General features: G+C 40.5%; 1 protein-coding gene across 2 annotated transcripts in view; it reads right to left on the bottom strand.

The window, feature by feature from the left end:
* Positions 1-18097, bottom strand: part of Rgpd4 (RANBP2 like and GRIP domain containing 4) — a 60862-nt gene extending 42765 nt beyond the window's left edge. The window contains exons 1-7 of one of the 2 annotated variants that reach the window (XM_048352496.1): positions 17910-18097; positions 9181-9248; positions 7235-7346; positions 6821-6973; positions 3441-3671; positions 2559-2704; positions 750-942 (exon numbers count right to left, since the gene is read on the bottom strand). In XM_048352496.1, coding sequence (XP_048208453.1) covers positions 750-942; positions 2559-2704; positions 3441-3671; positions 6821-6973; positions 7235-7346; positions 9181-9248; positions 17910-17981 — 975 coding nt within the window. In that variant the 5' untranslated portion in view covers positions 17982-18097. The remainder of the gene's footprint in view (positions 1-749; positions 943-2558; positions 2705-3440; positions 3672-6820; positions 6974-7234; positions 7347-9180; positions 9249-17909) is intronic. The other variant, XM_048352497.1, reaches the window with a different exon arrangement.
* Positions 18098-19664: the final 1567 nt, after the last annotated feature.

Here is a 19664-nt window from a genome sequence, read left to right as displayed (position 1 = left end):
AAAACTTTTCCAAACCCAAATGGGGATGCTATATACTTAACTGAAGCAATAAGGTATTTCCATCTGCTGAAAGGCAGGCAAAATTTATTTAGCAGAAACAGTGTCACTATGTGAAAAATCAAGTATCTACAATACAGATGCAGAATAGAACTGTGTAATTTTAACTATCCATGTTTTTCCTTAACAGCCATCTCCTTAGAACACTATATCTACAGACATAAAGGGCCTACTGTAATATGAACCAGAAGAAGGACGCAATTCTAGAAATGAATGGGTTTTCTTTCCTCTCTCAAGAGAAAAAAAATCATTTTTAAAGCTTTTTTCTTTTTTGTCAGTCATGGGGCTCAAACTCAGAGCCTGGGTACTGTTGTTGATCTCTTTTGCTCAAGGCTAGTACCCTACTACTTTGAGCCACAGCTTCACTTTGTTTTCTGGTAGTTAATTGGAGATAAATATCTCATAGACTTTCTTGCCTGGGCTGGCTTTGAAGCACGATTCTCAGTTCTCAGCCTCCTGAGTAGCTAGATTGCTGGCGTGAGCCAGGAGTGCCTGGATTTTCCTAAACTCAGGACCCAGACTGCTCATATATTTTTCACTTCAAAAGTATTACAAAGCTCATAGAAACTTTTTATTTTAACTTTAGTTCTAAAGGTTTGCTCACATTATTTTCATTACTACTAGGGTACACTTCTATGAGAAACAATGTCTTACTGAAATGTCAATTGTACCAAGAACTGGGAAAGGCTTACCTGAAATGCTATGAGATAGCACAATGCAGCCAGCTCACACAGAGCTCGCCACTGGACATCACTATGCTGACCCATCTTCAAAAGTAAAGAACCAGCATGCATGTAGAAATGTCCTTTCATTTCTATGAAAGTAGCTGACAGTTCATCATTTCCACCCACAGAAGCTTTCACAGACTGAAGAGCACCATCAAAACTGTAGTATTAATATATTAAACAGGCAGTTCATAAGTACTTCATTGAAAATAATCATTGACTATTTCAGAATTAAAATTTCAAGCTTCATCATCTGCATTTAAACCAAGATTAATTGTGGTTCTCTATTTCACAGATAAGACATGTGAACCACCCACTTTATACACTTCAAGCCTTATCCCTACAACATTTTACTCCAAAACATTTATTTTCTGCCTTACTATCATAGAAAAGATTCATTAAGATCACTGGCACTACGTGAATATTTCATAATAAACCAGATTAAAATTAGGGTACTTTTTTTATTTCTTCTTGTTATATACAGTTTCATTCTTTAAACATGCCATTTCAAAAATTATTTGTTACTACCTGACAGGCATTTGGCTATCTATAGTCAAACTGTATTTATTATTGCTTACAATTTATATCCCAATTATTTCTAAATTCCAATGATCCTCAGAATCTTCACTTTGTAAGAAAAACAAAAATAAATCAGTATAAATATGATTTTCAAGTGGTTTACAATACTTGAAAACAACAGATTTGTTCTATTGAACAAAATTTGGGGCTTTTTCCAAAGTCTCAAAGACCTCTTCAGGGGATCCATGGAGTTAAATTTATTTTGTAGTAACAGCAAGGAATTTTTTTTAACCTTTTTCTCACTTATGTAAGCTGTATTTTCTGGAGGCTTCATGATTAATAGACTGAGTGGCAAAGTTAATGAAAACCCAGAAGTATTCAATTAAGACAAGCATTAGAGATTATAAACATAAAACAATTCCACTCTTCTAACTACTTTGTTTTTTTGTAAAGTATCTTTTAATATAACTATTGTCATTGCTTACATTATTTAATGAATTTATTCATTATTAATTATTTTTCTCTGCTTTAACTTCTACAACAATAAACAGTAGTAGAATTAACACCCAAAGATCTTTGTGAGTCCTCAGAAGATCCAATAATCTTTATTTACAAAGTCAGGCACCTCTGACCCATAAACTCTTTTTTTTTTTCTTTATTGAGATTAAAATAAGTTCATAGATTGGGATGTTTTTAGTTGCATTTCCTTTACGGCCAGGGATGATGAACATTTCCTCCTGCATTTCTCTGACCTTTTTACTTCTTCTAAGAAGTCTCTCTTTAGCTACTAAGAAATTACTATAACATGTTGTGGGGCTGGGAATATGGCCTAGTGGCAGAGTGCTTGCCTCACATACCTGAAGCCCTGAATTCAATTCCTCAGCACCACATACATAGAAAAGGCCAGAAGTGGCACTGCAGCTCTAGAGGTAGAGTGCTAGCCTTGAGCAAAAAGAAGCCAGGGACAGTGCTCAGGGCCTGAATTCAAGCCCCAGGACTGGCAATAAATAAACAGCAATTAGAAAACACTAATTTTACTTCTGCATTAGTCATGCCTAAACTATTTAACTATTCAACTAACTGTAATTAAGAGTGCACTACAGAGGTTCTCCAAAAATCAATGACACTCAAAACTTCTTTAACATCCTCATCCATGAGAGAATATCCAATTTCCTCTAAATGTTTCCTCATATTATTGATAACTTCTAGGTATATTATAGAAATAATAACCAACAAATTAATTTTTTGCCAACATACCTTTCCAATAACTCTCTACTTTCCTGCACATCTCTGGTGGAGAGTGTTAGGAGAGTAAGGTTAGCATAGGCCAGAAGTAAGTCTTTATTTGTTGCTCGCCAGTTAGTTTTTTCAGATTCCAAACATTGTAAAGACTCCAAATATTCCTATTTTGTAGAAAAGAATAGTAAGTTACAAATTTTAATTGTCCATTTTATGCCTTCAATTCCTTGGTCCATTCCAAGTACATTTGAAATTATATTAGCTTTTAATAACCTTATAAATATGTTTTTAATATACATTTGTCAAAGCAGACACCAGTGGCTAACCCCTGTAATCCTAGCTACTCAAGAGGGTAAGATCTAAGGATCGTGGTTCAAAGCCAGCCTGGCCAAGAACCCTGTGAGACTCTTTCTTTCTAATTAAAAATACCAAAAACAAGTGGAAAAGTAGAGCCGTGGAGAAGTAGAGCTGTGGCTCAACTGGTAAAGCACTAAACTTGAGCACAAAATCTCAGTGACAGGGCTGGGAATATGGCCTAGTGGCAAGAGTGCTTGCCTCCTATACATGAAGCCCTAGGTTCAATTCCTCAGCACCACATATATAGAAAACGGCCAGAAGTGGTGCTGTGGCTCAAGTGGTAAGAGTGCTAGCCTTGAGCAAAAAGCCGGGGACAATACTCAGGCCCTGAGTTCAAGCCCCAGGAATGGCCAAAAAAATAAAAAAATAAAAAAATCTCAGGGACAGCACCCAGCCCTGAGTTCCAGCCCTTCCAGTGGCACAAAAGAAAAAAAAATTTATCATATATCCTGGCTAAAACTATAAACTAAGTGGTGAAGAGTACTGTTAACTACAAAGAGATATATGGTCTATATAGATTAGAGCTCCAACAGTCTCACCCACCTTAAGAGTATGTACAACACATGAATTCCATTCTAAACTGGAACGCAAAGCTATGTTCCTCTCTGCCTCATGGCAGTGGGCCACAGCATCCTTCAATCTCTTATTTGAACGATAGAGTTCTACTAGCCGGATATTCACATGGACATCATCAGGTCTTGCATAAAGTTCGGACTGAATCAAGTCAAAAAGTTTATTCCATCCATCTTCACCTTTACAATCTAAAAGCTGTTCCTGTTTTGGAAAAAAAAACATTCATTTAGTAAAACATTTGCACTATGTTTCTTATACCAGTTCTGGGACTTGAACTCAGGGCCGAGGCGCAGTCCCTGAGCTTCTTTTGCTTAAGGCTTGTGCTCAACCACTTGAAACACAGTGCCATGTCCAGATTTTTCTGAGTAGTTTATTGGAGAGAAGAGTCTCTTTCCTTCCCAAGCTGGCTTTAAATTACAGTTCTTAGATCTTAGCTTCCTAAGCAGCTATGATTACAAGTGTGAGACATCAGCGCCTGGAACAATTTTAAGCAGGCAATTGCCCATGAGCACTATTCCACTATGACTAGCTTTAGGAAAGTACGACCAAACATACTATCCTACACACCACATATCTTGTTAATCCCTTCAGAGAGCTATTCTTAGAAGCTAAATTTCAAGAATATTACACATAAAGAAGCATACTGTGGTAGACTACTGGCTTATATCCACCTCAGAGGCTAATAAACCTACAACCTACACCTGTCTTGTTCTTGTATACCTCAGTTACCACCAGACCACCAGAAGACTCCCAAGTCAATTGTCACTGTGGGTTACCTTTAAACTACTATGAATCTCCCATTAATCAACTTACTCTCTCTGAGGCTCCTATTATTCTACTAACCTCACCATTTTCTCACAGCACTGTTTCCTCCTAGCCTTGTCATGACAGCCTCTACTACCTCTACTATACAAGTTCTCTCTTAGCCTACCATCACTGAGTTTTTTTTGACATATTTATTCCCAATTGCTACCTCCAAACTATACCTCCTATTCACTTTGTAAACATCTAAAGGGGCAACTGGAATTACTAATCCTCCCTAACAACTGTCACAAGTATTAGCAATTTAAAGATATACAAGATATGCAGTAACTTAGCTACTCAGTTCTTTAATCACCTCACACCTACTGACATTGTTTTTTACTTTCTACTTCAGTGGGGGGTCCACCAACCCTCACTGCCACTTATATACCAGTCCACCACAAAAAGTTCCCTCTAGTACACTGATAGCTCCAATTTGATATTATCTGAAATACATATGTACTTGTTTGCTGCCTACTAAGCTAAAATGCAATAATTTTCATATTCATGAATACTGGTTGCTTATAAATCCCTTTACTTATCCCTATAAGCAAAATATTGAACCACCAGGGATAGCACATATGGAATTTGAGGAATCTCAACCCTCAGGATGATTCCACTTTCGAACTGGTACTACCTAAAACAAATACATTATTTCACTTCTAACCGACTCAATTTCTCCCCAGACTCCAATAAATCTGTTAGACTTGTTTCATATCCCCAGTTTCCCCTATCTTCCTTCAACCTTCATCATCAACTTATGAGCTCAACTTATTCTTCCCTGGGGACACTGAAGCCATCAAATGTAAATCCCATTCTACTTTACCTACTCACATTCATTCCCCCCATTTCCCCTGCCCCCCGCTTTCTCTGCCTAGCAGAAACCAAAATTCCCATTACTATCCAACAAAATCTCTCTGCTTCTTATGTCCACAAACTTGTATTTGGCCTTTCCATATCTGCAAAAGAAGCCCTAGCCTTCCATTATATGTTAAAGCAGTAAATACATACGTACGTACATACATACATACATACATACCATTATGAAACCTACTCCACAATACAAGTATTAAAAATCCTATCAGAAGCCAGGTGCTAGGGGCTCACACCTATAACCCTAGCTACTCAAGAGGCCAATGTGAGGATTGCAGTTCAAAGCCAGCCCAGACAGGAAGAAATTCTAATCTCCAATTAACCACCAGAAACAGAGCTGTTGCTCAAAATGGTAGAGCATTAACCTTGAGCACAAAAGCTCAGGGGCAGTACCCATGCCCCATGGTGAAGTCTCATGACTGACCAAAAAAACAAAGAGTGGGTTACTGGTAGCTTACACCTAGAATCCTACTCAGGAGGCTGAGATATGATGATCACAGTTCTAAGGCAGTCCAGTCAGGAAAGTCCATGAGACTCTTATCTCCAAACTACTCAAAAAAAGCCAGAAATGGCACTGTGGCTCTAGTGGTAGAAAGCTAGCCTTGAGCATAAAGAAGCTCAGGGACAATACCCAGGCCCTGAGCTCAAGCTCCAGGACTGGCAAAACAAAAAAGAATCCTATCAGAAACATATATACTGGGCTGGGAATATGGCCTAGTGGCAAGAGTGCTTGCCTCCTACACATGAAGCTCTCGGTTCGATTCCCCAGCACCACATATATGGAAAACGGCCAGAAGGGGCTCTGTGGCTCAAGTGGCAGAGTGCTAGCCTTGAGCGGGAAGAAGCCAGGGACAGTGCTCAGGCCCTGAGTCCAAGGCCCAGGACTGGCCAAAAAAAAAAAAGAAACATATATACTGGCAATATGTGGGGGGAGAGCTAAAATCAACAGATTATCCATATCTTTTACTCTACTCAATACTGTACATACTTAACAATGTATGTATACATATATTATAAAACAGTATGTATTTAGAATGTTTGGAAAGACTTTTTCCAAGAGAGTTAATCAGTAAAGTGTGTTTTATTCAACAGAGACCAGCAATCAAAGCTCACTGTGATCAAATAATCCCAGCACTCTACACTAGAGGAGCTGAGTCAGGAGGATTTAGACCAATCTGGGCTACCTAACAGTGACCCTATCTTTAAAGAAAAAGAACTGAAAAAGATCAATATAGTACCTACTTCTAACATAACGGAGAAATTGTCTTTTATGTTCTGCATGAAAATTTCATGATTCTCTAAGTCATCTTTTCTATTATTTTAAGTAAATTATGAGAAGGCTCTTTATAATAGCTCTAAACTTTGAGCATGCAAGCAATTTTTACTTAATAAAGCAAAAATTTTATACCAGATCTTAATTTAAATCTTAGCTCCCCTGTTAACTACAAAAATGCAAAAACAACTATAATATTATTCCAGAATGAGGTTATCTGCAAAAGTTAACAGTGACTAATAAAACAATAAATGCTCAGAAGGATTTTAATATATTAGAGGGGGAAAAAAGACATAAATACACAATCCTTGGCTTAAAGTTTGCTACTGAGAAGTACTTTAAACTCCAAAGTAAAATTTATTGTGTCTTAGCTTTTGCCTTTTGTGCAATTTGGTTTGTTTACCTTTAGCTTATAAACTGCAGGACTTCCTGGGAAAAATTTAGCTGCTCTTTCAACCCAATATTTTGCTCTTCCATCAGTCACATCATTTTTGCAAAGCAATTCTGCAATCTTCAACACAAGATCTTTTTGTGTTGGGTTTAACTCCACTGAACGCTAACAGGAGAAAAGAAACAAATTAGTAAAGAATCACGTCTATTGTCTATGATTTCAAAGTCATACAAAGGTTAAAACAACTAATGCACATTAGAAATTCTATTGTCTAGAAGTTACTTAAAAGTGTTAAAATCTGTTTCACACTACGACACCAATACTTATTTTCATGACATTCCATAAATCTGAATTGTTCATTCCATGAATTACTTTGGGTAACATGTGTTTGGCTATGCATAGTCTGCATTTTAATCTTATAATTACCTTGTAACATTCAACGGCTTTGTCTGTGTTTTCCTCTGCTTCATAAAGAAGACCCAGAAATCTGTGAGCTTTGGGGTCCCTCTCTTGCACATTAATATAGGTAGATATATACCTGTTAGAAAACAGCAATTCAAAATAATTTTTAGATTCTTAAACTTACAGATGTACTTGAATGCTAATAAAAAGCACATTATAAACCAAAGGAATCAATAAAATATTCTTATTGGTAGTCAATTACTGATTACCATTATTTAGTTAAAGAGTAACAGTCAGACAACCCAAAAGAAAGTAATACTTAAAAAGAGTTGATAACATACTTAATTTACCATTGAATGCTGTCATTTGCTAAGAGTTTTTTCTAGTGCTTACACATAAGACATGAACATATAAATTACCTTATCTTCCCACTCATATTTGGTAAAGCGCTTGGTAAAAGAGTTTTTGATGTAAATAAGAAAAGTGATTATAAACTACTGTAAAGGTTCATATCATTTTCATAGTAACAACAAGGAACAATAATTTCCCAACTAACAAACAACTAAGAGAACCTATTTACCCTTTAAACAAGAAAATAATTTCAAAGAAAAATTGCTAGCTACAATACCGAGTATAAGTAATTTGTTTCTCAAATCAGGAAACAACTAAAAATAAACGTATCCTAGGTACAGGAATAATGTTTTCAAAAAAGAAATTAGACCAATGACCAAACTAAACAAAACTAGAGAAAAAACCTCACATTAACAATGATTAGTAGTTCCAATATTGCTAATTTACAACATAATATTATTTTTCCTTATTTGTGGATGGGAGAGGGGTATGCTAGGGATCTACCAAAGTATATACACATACTAGAGTGAAGAAATTAACAAAGCAGGATAGTAACTAGGATTCTCTAAAAGCAATCAAATGGCTCATGAACTGTCCTGATAAAACTAAAACTACATCCTCAGCCCTATTCTCCTTTTTATTAGCTTTTTTTCTGTTCCCATTGATGCTTTTAGTAATCTGCCTGCCTTCTAATTTCTTGCTGTAAGCTGCTCCAGGAAATCAGAATCAGTTTCTTACCCTACTGGTAAAACAGGACCTCAAATTATCAACTACGAATCAAAGATCTTACATAAGCTATTCTCCCATCCAGTAATTACAATTTAATATCAAATATGTTACTCTTTTCCAGCTGAAGTACTAGACATATAACCAGAAAGGAGAAACATCATCTTTTCATTCTAAAACAGAACAATTTTTAGAAAAAGTATTTTTAGCCAAATAATTTCTTGCCCAATTGAAAAAAAAAAATTGGGCTGCAGGTAATACTCATTCCAGGCTCAATTTGAAATTAATCTGAGGGCTGGGGATGTGGTCTAGTGGCAAGAGTGCTTGCCTCGTATACATGAGGCCCTGGGTTCGATTCCCCAGCACCACATATACAGAAAATGGCCAGAAGTGGCGCTGTGGCTCAAGTGGCAGAGTGCTAGCCTTGAGCAAGAAGAAGCCAGGGACAGTGCTCAGGCCCTGAGTCCAAGCCCCAGGACTGGCAAAAAAAAAAAAAAAAAAGAAATTAGTCTGAGAGTGACAGATCTTCTTCTATCACGGGAGAAACTTAGGTTAAAAAAAAAAAATGCTTGTCAGGGCACACCACATTTTTAGGTCCGTGCCCTCAGCCAAGACTCTCTTATGGGCCTGGAAGTCCTCCTCCTTGTTTTATGATGTGTTTTATTAACAGTTTCAAAGTGGAATTAGTACCCCCAAAACAAACAGCATAGAGCTCTCGGCTTAGCAAATAGCTATTTGTGAATTAACATTTTTGTTAAGTCACTATTACACTACATTAGATCATGTCTCACAGTATGTATTTAAAGAAATCAGCATACAAAAAATATCGTTCATCAAAGAAATTAAAGCACTGATTTTTGAAAATTTAAGTGAGTTTGAAATTTGGCACTTACTTTTTAGCAAGATCGTATTCTTTAGCTTCATAATATAGCTTTGCAAAATAGAATCCTTTCATTGACTTCTGGAAAAAAAGAAGAATGGTTTTACTTTTCCTATTTTGAAATACTGTATAATTTTTTCAAAGAGACAAATTGTCTCCTAACAAAGTTAATAATTTTTTTAATGTAAAAGGGTAAGTGCATATATACTCTAAAAGCCACGAAACTTATAATTCCTAGGATTATGAACAAAAAATATATTCAAGAATAGCAAGAAAAACAGACATAAGAATTAATGATGCCTATCATCCTTGGAAACCTTAAAAATCATGTGATACAGATTTCATCTGAGCATAAGACAACCCATATTATACTTTTGGTTGCCACTACATTTTGACAAATTTCTCACAATGTCTTGCATATTGTATTATACAGAAACATATATATATATACATATATATATGCCCTTTGCATATTATAGTTCAGTTAGTAAGTACAAACAAGATGGATCTAACTAGTAGGACAGCCCTGCGAGTTCAAAACCAGGCGCCAGGGGCTCACACCTGTAATCCTAGCTTATTTGGTAAACTGAGATCCTGAGAACCATGGTTAGAAGCCACAGCCCTGAGCTTTTAAATCCATTAGACGCTACCTCTCAACAAAAGCAGGGCTGGACTGGAGGTACAAGGAAAGTAGTAGAGTACCAGTCATTAGCAAGCCAAATGAGAACACAGGCCCTGCTTTCGGGACATGGTACCAACACAGAAAAAAAGGCTGAAACATGGTAGCATGCCTGCTGAGCAATTAAGTCAAGCAAATGCAAAACCCTGAGTTCAAAAACTAACACTGCTTCCCCTAAAAAGAAAAGGCCAAAGCAGGTACAGATATGATTTTTCTAGTATTGTTGTTAGAATGAAGAACTTTAACCAAGGTAGAATAACAATAAAAAGCCAGGAACTCTCCTGGTGACACCACAGCTAACAGAACTGAGAGACTGAAACAAAAGATCTCGCTGAGTATGACTCTAGTCTGGTACAGTGAAGAGTTAGATAGGTGTAAATTAAGTGAACGGCCCCCATCTCACATTCTTCCTACACTAGAAGAGGTAGACTTACCCCAGACACAATATACTTGCCAAAACAGTAACACAACACAGATGTCTTAAGTCAAGCTCAGGAAAAATTGAAAACCTCAGTGTAGCAGACAGAACGCTGAAGTCTCTGGTCTAGTAGCAGATCAGTGCTGCTACCCTATAACCTATAAAACCAGATCCTATAACTCCAGGTATTCAGAAAGCAGAGACAGGTGGATTTCAGTTAGAGGCCAAGCAAAGGGAAAACACAAAACAAAACAAAACCAAGATTAACTAAACAAATAAGCCTTGTGTGGTAATATATGCCTGTAGTTCAGGCTGCTCCATAGGTGAAGATAGGAGAAGCATAGTCCAAGGCTAACCCAGATTCTATATTAAAAAAAAAAATTTTAAGCAAAAATAATTGGGAGTATGGCTCAAATAGAGCAGTGTTTGCCTAGCAAGCACAAGATCTTGAACTCAAATCCCAATATTGTTCCCAAGAAAATGTTTTATCCTAATTTTCAGTATTAATATAAACAGTTAAAATGAAGCCGTCCAATCTTTCTGACCTATGCAGAAGGCTGAGCACTCACTGGTGGCTCAGCTACTGCTGGTGGCTCTAGCTACTCAGGAAGCTGAGATCTGAGGATTAGTTTGAAGCCAACCCAGCAGGAAAGCCCTTACTTACAACTAACTACCTCAAAAAGCCAGAAGTGTAGCTGTGACTCAAGTGGTAGAGTGTGAGCCTGAAGCAAAAAATTCAGAGACAGTGCCAGTCCGAATTCAAGCCTCAGAACCAGTATATAGTAAACAAAACAAAAAAAAGTCAGAAAGGTTAAGACAGGCTTTGGGTAGCCAGTAGCTCACAAACACACTTTGGCCTTTTGGTTGTTCTTATCCCTGTGGAGGGCAATTTACCTAACACTGGATTGTTTGTTAGCTACTGGAGCTAGATTTATACCACCACAAGTTATTCTAGTTTTTGTTCCTTGATAGATTATTTCCATAATCTTTAAAAACCAAAACATGTCAGGAGCTGGTGGCTCATGCCTATAATACTAGCTACTCCGGTGATTGAAGATCCATGGACTGAGGTTCAAACCAGCCTGGGCAGGAAAGGCCGCGAGTCTCCAATTAACCACCAGAAAATCAGAAGTAGCACTGAAGCACAAGCATAAGCTAGCCTTGAGCTGAAGAACCCAGAGACAGCGCCCAGACCCAGAGCTTAAGCCCCACAACTGACAAAATAAAAAAGATACTGAGAGATTTTGGTAGATGGATCATACTCTAAGGCTAGCCCCAGGAGAAAACTTGAAATTTCAGTTACTAACAAAGACTTAAGTTGCTATCTGGAAAAATAAATTAGATGGCCTGACTAGCATCATTGATATTAACCAAGAAACAACTGTTCAAACAGGGCTGGGGATATGGCCTAGTGGCAAGAGTGCCTGCCTCATATACATGAGGCCCTGGGTTCGATTCCCCAGCACCACATATAGAGAAAACGGCCAGAAGTGGCGCTGTGGTTCAAGTGGCAGAGTGCTAGCCTTGAGCGGGAAGAAGCCAGGGACAGTGCTCAGGCCCTGAGTCCAAGGCCCAGGACTGGCAAAAAAAAAAAAAAAACTGTTCAACAACATCTATTAAACAATACATCTTATCCTAACAGATTGGAAGCCAATGTTCTAACTTTTTTTTTTTTGCCAGTCCTGGGCCTTGGACTCAGGGCCTGAGCACTGTCCCTGGCTTCTTCCCGCTCAAGGCTAGCACTCTGCCACTTGAACCACAGCGCCACTTCTGGCCGTTTTCTCTATATGTGGTGCTGGGGAATCGAGACCAGGGCTTCATGTATATGAGGCAGGCACTCTTGCCACTAGGTCAGGCACTCTTGCCACTAGGCCATATCCCCAGCCCTAACTTTTTTAATAAAAATAAAAATAAATGCTACTCAACTTCCAACCATACTAAACTTCTTTAGAAGTTCAGAAAGCCACTTGACAATAATGAGAGCAGCATATCTTTTTAATCATAAGGCTTATATAATTAGTCTTTAAAGTTAAAATTTTAAGTCTAATGGCATAAAGTATATATGCCAGTTTAAGTACATTGAATACTTTCATGACAAAAATAAGAAAGCTAGAAGCAGAGGTACTTCCTCCTCATTATAAGAGTACAACAAAAGCTCACAGCTAACATTAAACTTGAAGAAAGACGAATAGCTTTCCTTTTAGGATCAGGAACACACACACACACAAAAAAAAAAACAGGTACTTCCAACGCTGTACTCCAAATCCTTTTATTTCCAAAAAAATTAAAATTCAAATTACATATGAAGGAATAAAACATTTGTTTTATTTTTATTAGCATCAATTAGTTTTATAAGGGGGGTTCATTTTAACAAGTCCACTCATATATATATATATAAGATCTTGATCATAATCACCCCTTCCATCTTTGTTTTAATTTGTGCATCACTAGTGCTAAGATTCCCTCTTGGAAGATGATGTCCCACTCTTTTTTTTTTTTTTTTTTTTTTTTGGCCAGTCCTGGGCCTTGGACTCAAGGCCTGAGCACTGTCCCTGGCTTCCTTTTACTCAAGGCTAGCACTCTGCCACTTGAGCCACAGCGCCACTTCTGGCCGTTTTCTGTATATGTGGTGCTGGGGAATCGAACCCAGGGCCTCATGTATACAAGGCAAGCTCTCTTGCCACTAGGCCATATCCCCAGCCCCAATGTCCCACTCTTTAACTCTGATTCTAGACTCTTCCAGAAAGTCTCTAAGAAAGCTAGTAAAACTAAAATGAGAATTCTGACAGGAGCTGGACCTCAGTGATGGCATCTTGCCTTATATGTCCAAGGCCCTCCATACACACCAAAAAATAAAATAAAATTCACCAAGATTGAAAGATTGAAGACCAATACACAAAAATCAGCTGTGTTTTTATACACCAAGAATAAACAATCAAAACAGATATTTGAAAGCCAGACACTGATGGCTCACACCTGTAATCCTAGCTACTCAGGAAGCTGAGATTTGAAGACTGAGGTTTGAAGCCAGCCCAGTAAGTAAAGTCTATGAGAATCTTGTCTCCTAACTACCAAAAAAGCTAAAAACAGAGCTGTGACTCAAGTGGTAGAGTGCTAGCCTTAGGGGAAGGGGGGTGTTCAAGGACAGTGCCCAGAGTTCAAGCCCTAAGACTCACACAGACACACAGGAAAGAAAAACAAAAACAAAAACAAACATTTGAGGGACTGAGGACACAGCCCCATGACAGTGTTTGCCCAGTATGTGTGAGACACAGGATAGAACTATTATATAGGTATGACTGGTAGTGCATTTGTCAACTACTCAGAATGACTAAAGTAGAAGAGATACATAATAGCACAAATCTGTAAGTTATGTGATCATAAAACTAAAATTAAATTAAAATCACACATCACAGTATGACAGCAATCCATTCACACTAGCTTCTTTTTATTTTTTATTTTTGGCCAGTCCTGGGCCTTGAACTCAGGGCCTGAGCACTGTCCCTGGCTTCCTTTTGCTCAAGGCTAGCACTCTGCCACTTGAGCCACAGCGCCACTTCTGGCCGTTTTCTGTATATGTGGTGCTGGGGAATTGAACCCAGGGCCTCATGTATACGAGGCAAGCTCTCTTGCCACTAGGCCATATCCCCAGCCCCTCACACTAGCTTCTAAAAGACAATAGCTACCAATAAGTTTAACCAAGCAGGTCAAAATATCCTACAAATTACAAAACTGCTCAAAAACAGTAAAGAAAAGCAAATGGAAAGACCTATATGTTGATGAGCTCGAAAATCTAATGCCACAGATGTCTACATTATCTAGTCTACAGAGTGAATGCACCACTTCTCAAAACTTTAATGGCCTTTTTTTTTTTGCAGAAACTGAAAAGCTAATCCTCAAATTAATATAGGATTCCAAGAAGCCCAAAATACATTATTGAAAACAAAGAAAAATTCAAACTTTCCAGTTTCAGATTTTTATTAACAAATCAAAAGTATTCTTTTGCAGGACTCCTGTGGCTCACCCCTGTAATTTTAGCTATTCAGGAGGCTCTAAGTCCAAAGTCAGCCTGGGCATATATATGAAATTCTTATCTCCAAAATAATCCTAGCTACTTAGGTGGCTGAGATCTGAGGACCTCAGGATTGAAGTTCACAGCCAGTAAGGTAGGAAAGTCTATGAAACTCTTAGCTTCAATTAACCACCAAAAAGTCAGAAGTGGAGCTTTGGCTCAAGCAGAAGGCTAGCCTTGGGGGGGGGGGGGGGGGGAAGGTGAGGCTCAGGGACAGTGCCCAGGCCCTAAATTCAAGCCCCAGGCCTGGCACAAACAAAACTCCCTAACTTCTACCATTCAGGCTGGTCTAGCGTGGCTCAAGAGAGAGTCTTGGCTCAAAAGGCAGTCTCAGTTCAAGCCCCAGTATCAAGAATGAAATCAGGGAGTGGCAAGAGAGCTTGCCTCGTATACATGAGGCCCTAGGTTCGATTCCCCAGCACCACATATACAGAAAACGACCAGAAGTGGCGCTGTGGCTCAAGTGGCAGAGTGCTAGCCTTGAGCAAAAGGAAGCCAGGGACAGTGCTCAGGCCCTGAGTCCAAGGCCCAGGACTGGCCAAAAAAAAAGAATGAAATCAGCCCAGGATGGAGCAGTTAAGAAATATGAATAAGTAAATAAAACCAGGTATCATGGTATGTGGGAAGCTGTCAGGAAAAGCATGTAAGAATAGGCATTCAGGCTGGGAATGTGGTTTAGTGGCTGAGTACTTACCTAGCATGCATGTAGCCCTGAGTTCTATTCCTGAGTACCAATTAACATAAAAAGCTGAAGTGGCTTCAAGTGGTAGAGTGCTAGCCTTGAGCAAAAGACGCTCAGGGACAGTGCCCAGGCCCTGAGTTCAAGCCCTAGGACTGGTCCCCCATAAAGGCATTCACTTCAGTAGACACTACGTTAAAAATGAACTATACAACTTGCAAGTGAGGACGGGAATGAAAAACTGCAACAGCAAAGGAACCAGTGGCATTGTCCAAAAAGAAATGTATTCTCTACTTGATTTATGTAACTGTTACCCCTCTGCACATCACCTTTATAATAAGAAAAATTAAATAGGCATTAAATAAGGTCAACCTAAGCAACACAGGAAAACTTCATCTTTAAAAAAAAAAAAAAAAACAGCAACAACAACCAAGTACTGGTGACTCACACCTATAATCCTAGCTACTCAGAAGGCTGAGATCTGAGGATTACCATTGGAAGCCAGCCCAGACAGGTAAATACAAAAGACTTTCATCTCCAATTAACCACCAAAGAGCTGGAAGTGGAGCTGTGACTCAAGGGAGCCAGTCTTGAGAAAAAAAAGCTAGGGGACAGTGCCCATACCCTGAGTTCAGGTCCCAGAACTGGGACAAAAAAAGAAAAAAATATTTTAAATTGAAATTTAGAGGTTTAAACTTTGCCCTATCACAATAAAATTTGCCCTATCATAATACAAATGCTGAATGCTTACATAACCAAAATTTATGGAAATAGTACAAGCAAACTGAGGGGGAATGCCTATGGACAGAGTTCTGGAGATATACAGTATACTAGCAGTAAAAAGTGTCTAAAATGAGAGAAAAAATAAGAAATAAAGACACGTATGTATGTTACTCAAGCTGAGACATGAGAATCTATCTAGGTTTGGAACTAGCAAGAGCAGAAAAAAATCCTCAAGATTCTAAGTTCCAAATAACACTAAAGAGCTGGCAATAGAGAATAGAGACATGGCTCATATGGTAGAGTGCTCGCTGAGAACAAAAAAGCCCAAAGTGAGTTCAAGCCCCAGAACTGGCAACATAAGGGGGCGAGGGAGGGAGGGGAAGGGGGGATGACATTGATGTTTTTGGTTATAGATAGATGGATAGATGATTAAACAAGAGATGTCAAGTTGTTTCTGAGTCGGTGCATAACAGAAGTCAACTAGACAAGAAAACTAAATAAATGCCATCTGGAAACAAGTTATACAAAGGAAATCTGTTATTTTCTACAAGGACAAAAGTCAATGTGATAAAGTGGAAAAATGACAGAACAACACACCTTGATGCACAACAGAATGTTAGAAAGATACACCCCAGAATACGGACATAAAAAAAAACACAGCATGGCTACTTCACAGATGCCCAGCCTCTCTGCCAGACCAAGAGAGAAGTAAACACTAAACTCTTTTCTTCACTGTCTGTCTCCATTGTAAACTTCCTTCCACATATCCAAAGTATCCGTTTATCATTTTATTCAAAACTAACTTTAGCTGGGTGCCAATGGCTCAAGCCTGCCAGTTTTCCTAGCTATTCAAGAGGTTCAGATCTGAGGACTGTGGTTTGAAATCAGCCCCAGAAAGTTATGTCCCTGAGATTCCATTTAACCAACAAAAAACTGGACCCGGGTGTGGAGCTGTGGCCTCAAGTTGTAGAAGTGTTTAGCAAAAAACTAAGGGTCAGCACCATGCCCTAAGTTTCAAACCCCAGTACAGGAATAACAACAGAATAGCTTCATCTTAAGTTCCAAGTTACTAATTAACCCATATTCCACCATATTCCCTCAGGTCCTAAACTAGGTGATTTTTCGCCTTGTTTGGAGAAAAACATCTGATGAAGACCATCCTCTTTAAGTGTAAATAAGAGATGTACATAGTAGCCAATCCTAAAAATGTCCTCACCCCACTTTTAGTTGGAAAGTTAGGTATTTGAAAGGATATTCTAACTTCTGTTCATTATTTGGAAGCTGAAGTCTCCAACAAGAACCTTAAGAAGGCTCTATATTTGAAAACCAATGCACAAAGTCATTTCAGGAGTTAGAGAAACCCACGATGTTACTTGTCTTTTATTCTACCACCTCATTTGTAGTTAGGACTGTGTCCTCAGTTTTAAATTACTGTATAATTGGTACGTAAGAACATATCCTAAGAGCACGTGATAAGAAACGTTAAAATTCTAAACCACAACAAGAACGGTCCGTAAGAAACTTGAGAATTCCTGAGATTCCACTTTTAAACTAAAGGGGACGAGGTCTTAAGAGCATCGAGAAGTGGGACAGGGCTTTCACGAATGCACAGACATCTCAAGATAAAGAGCCGCCCCGGCCTCATTTGTGCTGCCAAGCCGTGGCCAGTGTGACTGTCCCGGTTCCCAGCTCCGAGATGTCTGTCACCCATCCATGCCAGAGTCAAAAGTCCACCTCGGAGCTGCGTCAGCGGCGGCTGAATCCCGGCAATCTCGGGAGCCGAGGAGGTGTGGCCTCCGCCGCAAGGGTCACTTAACTGTTCGGGAAACCCAGAGAACGCCACCGGAAGGGGCACCGGGGACGTCAGCGCGGGCGCCCACCCGTGGCCGGCGGCGCCGCCACCCCACAGCCGCGGCCGCCAGGGAGCCTGAGCCAGGACGAGCCCGCCAGGAGAAGAGGAAGCGCCGGCGCCGAAAGCCGGGAGGACGGCGCGGCCCCCACGCCTCCCCCGCGCAGCGCTCGCTGGCGCCACGCCGCCCCCCCCCCCAGACAAGGCGGGCTGGCGGCGCCACAGCGGGACGCCTTCGGGAGCGGCGGCCGCCGGGAGCCATGACGCGGGCACCGCGGCTAGGCCAGGGGGAGGCCACCGGACTTTCCCGGGACCTGCTCACCTCTCGAGGCGACGGGGCGGAACCTTGCACCGAAGCGATGTAGCGCTCCACGTCGGCCTTACTGCGCCGCATCCCGCCGCCAACCCGGCTCCCCGAGCGCGGGAGGCCGGCGCTGGGGCCAAAAACGGCCGCGGTCTCCCGGAGCTAAGCGCCTTGAAAACCCGTGACGCAGCGCCGTTGCCGGCGGAGGCGCGAGCCGGCGTGCGTGCGTGCGCGTGGCGTCATCACCGGGCGCCTAACCGCCAACGCGTGCACTTCCGCCCAGCTCGCGCGCGTGCGCGACACGAGCGCGCGGACCCCGCCCGGGGCTCGTGCGTCGTCGTCGGTGGCTCTGGGTCTCGCTGGAGGCGGTCGGGCTCGCTAGGCGTGGCGGCCCCGGGCCGCGGGGTAAGGTAGTCAGTCTTCCCCGGCGGAGTCCCCCGTAGTTTGGGCCGGTGGTTTCTGATCACGCGGCGCCGTGGAGTTGCAATAGCAAGCTATTTCTATCGGCGTCTGCATGTAGAACAACTTTCTCCGGGCGTTTGGCTCAGCTCGGTGGGTCGAACACGTCTGAATGCGAAAAATACATGTTAAGGAATATCTCTTACCCGCGAAACTCAGAAGTACGTAATAAAAAATGAGCTATAAATGCTACTCTGTTCTGACTTAGAAAGAAATGTGTAGCTAGCCTCCTGCCCCCCAAATACTTCATAAATAGCTGATGTGAACCTACTAAAATACTAACCATTGATAGTCTCAGGATCTTTTTTTGAGACATATATTTTCTGAATCTTGTGTTGCACGTTTATTGCTGAGGCTTGGAGGTTTCACAGTGCTGAGGATTAAACCCAAGAGCTGGCAGAGCATTTTGTCATCTCTACCCCCCAGCTGCTCACAACGCGCCTTTACCCCGTGCACCGAATGGAACAAAAAGGTGTTAGAGTAGACTCTTCTCATGAACATCCGTCTTTTTTTTTTTTTTTTTTTTTTTTTGGCCAGTCCTGGGCCTTGGACTCAGGGCCTGAGCACCATCCCTGGCTTCTTCCCGCTCAAGGCTAGCACTCTGCCACTTGAGCCACAGCGCCGCTTCTGGCCGTTTTCTGTATATGTGGTGCTGGGGAATCGAACCTAGGGCCTCGTGTATCCGAGGCAGGCACTCTTGCCACTAGGCTATATCCCCAGCCCCAACATCCGTCTTTTAATATTGTTTTCTCCTACTAGGTTAACTATCGAATATGAAATTGAGGATGTGACATTACTTAAAATAGAACCATATATGTAGTAAAATGAAGATAACAAACAAAAAATACCTTCATAAATCTTGAAAAGTATCTATATTTGGAATGTAAATTTTAAAACAAGGATTCCCTAAAATGTTTTTTAATGTTAAGGACAGTTTAGACTTAAAAATCTCACCTATGTGCATATACCAGGATCTATGTGGCAAAATACCAAGTAAAATATATTGACATATACCTGGAAGCAGTTAACTCCCCCTTCTCTGAGGTCACATCCAATCCACCTGGACATATCTCCCACCTTTTCCTATGTAATCTGGCTCAACACAGTCCCCACTCTCTTGCCTTTTCTCTCTTACTCTCTCTTGCTCTTTCCTCTCTTTTCCCCTTCCTTCCCCTGTTTCCACACCTCCACCCTGTGTGGGCTGGCATTTTGCTCCCCCCCCTTCCCCAATAAACTTTCTGCCTGAACCATATGGTGTGTTTGCTTTCCAGTGACCCTTACAAAATGGAAGTTTGGGGTGTTAAGGTTATGAGT

This window comes from Perognathus longimembris, chromosome 8, assembly GCF_023159225.1.
Source record: "Perognathus longimembris pacificus isolate PPM17 chromosome 8, ASM2315922v1, whole genome shotgun sequence".
Taxonomy (NCBI): domain Eukaryota; kingdom Metazoa; phylum Chordata; class Mammalia; order Rodentia; family Heteromyidae; genus Perognathus; species Perognathus longimembris.
This window is presented reverse-complemented; position numbering and strand designations above follow the sequence as displayed.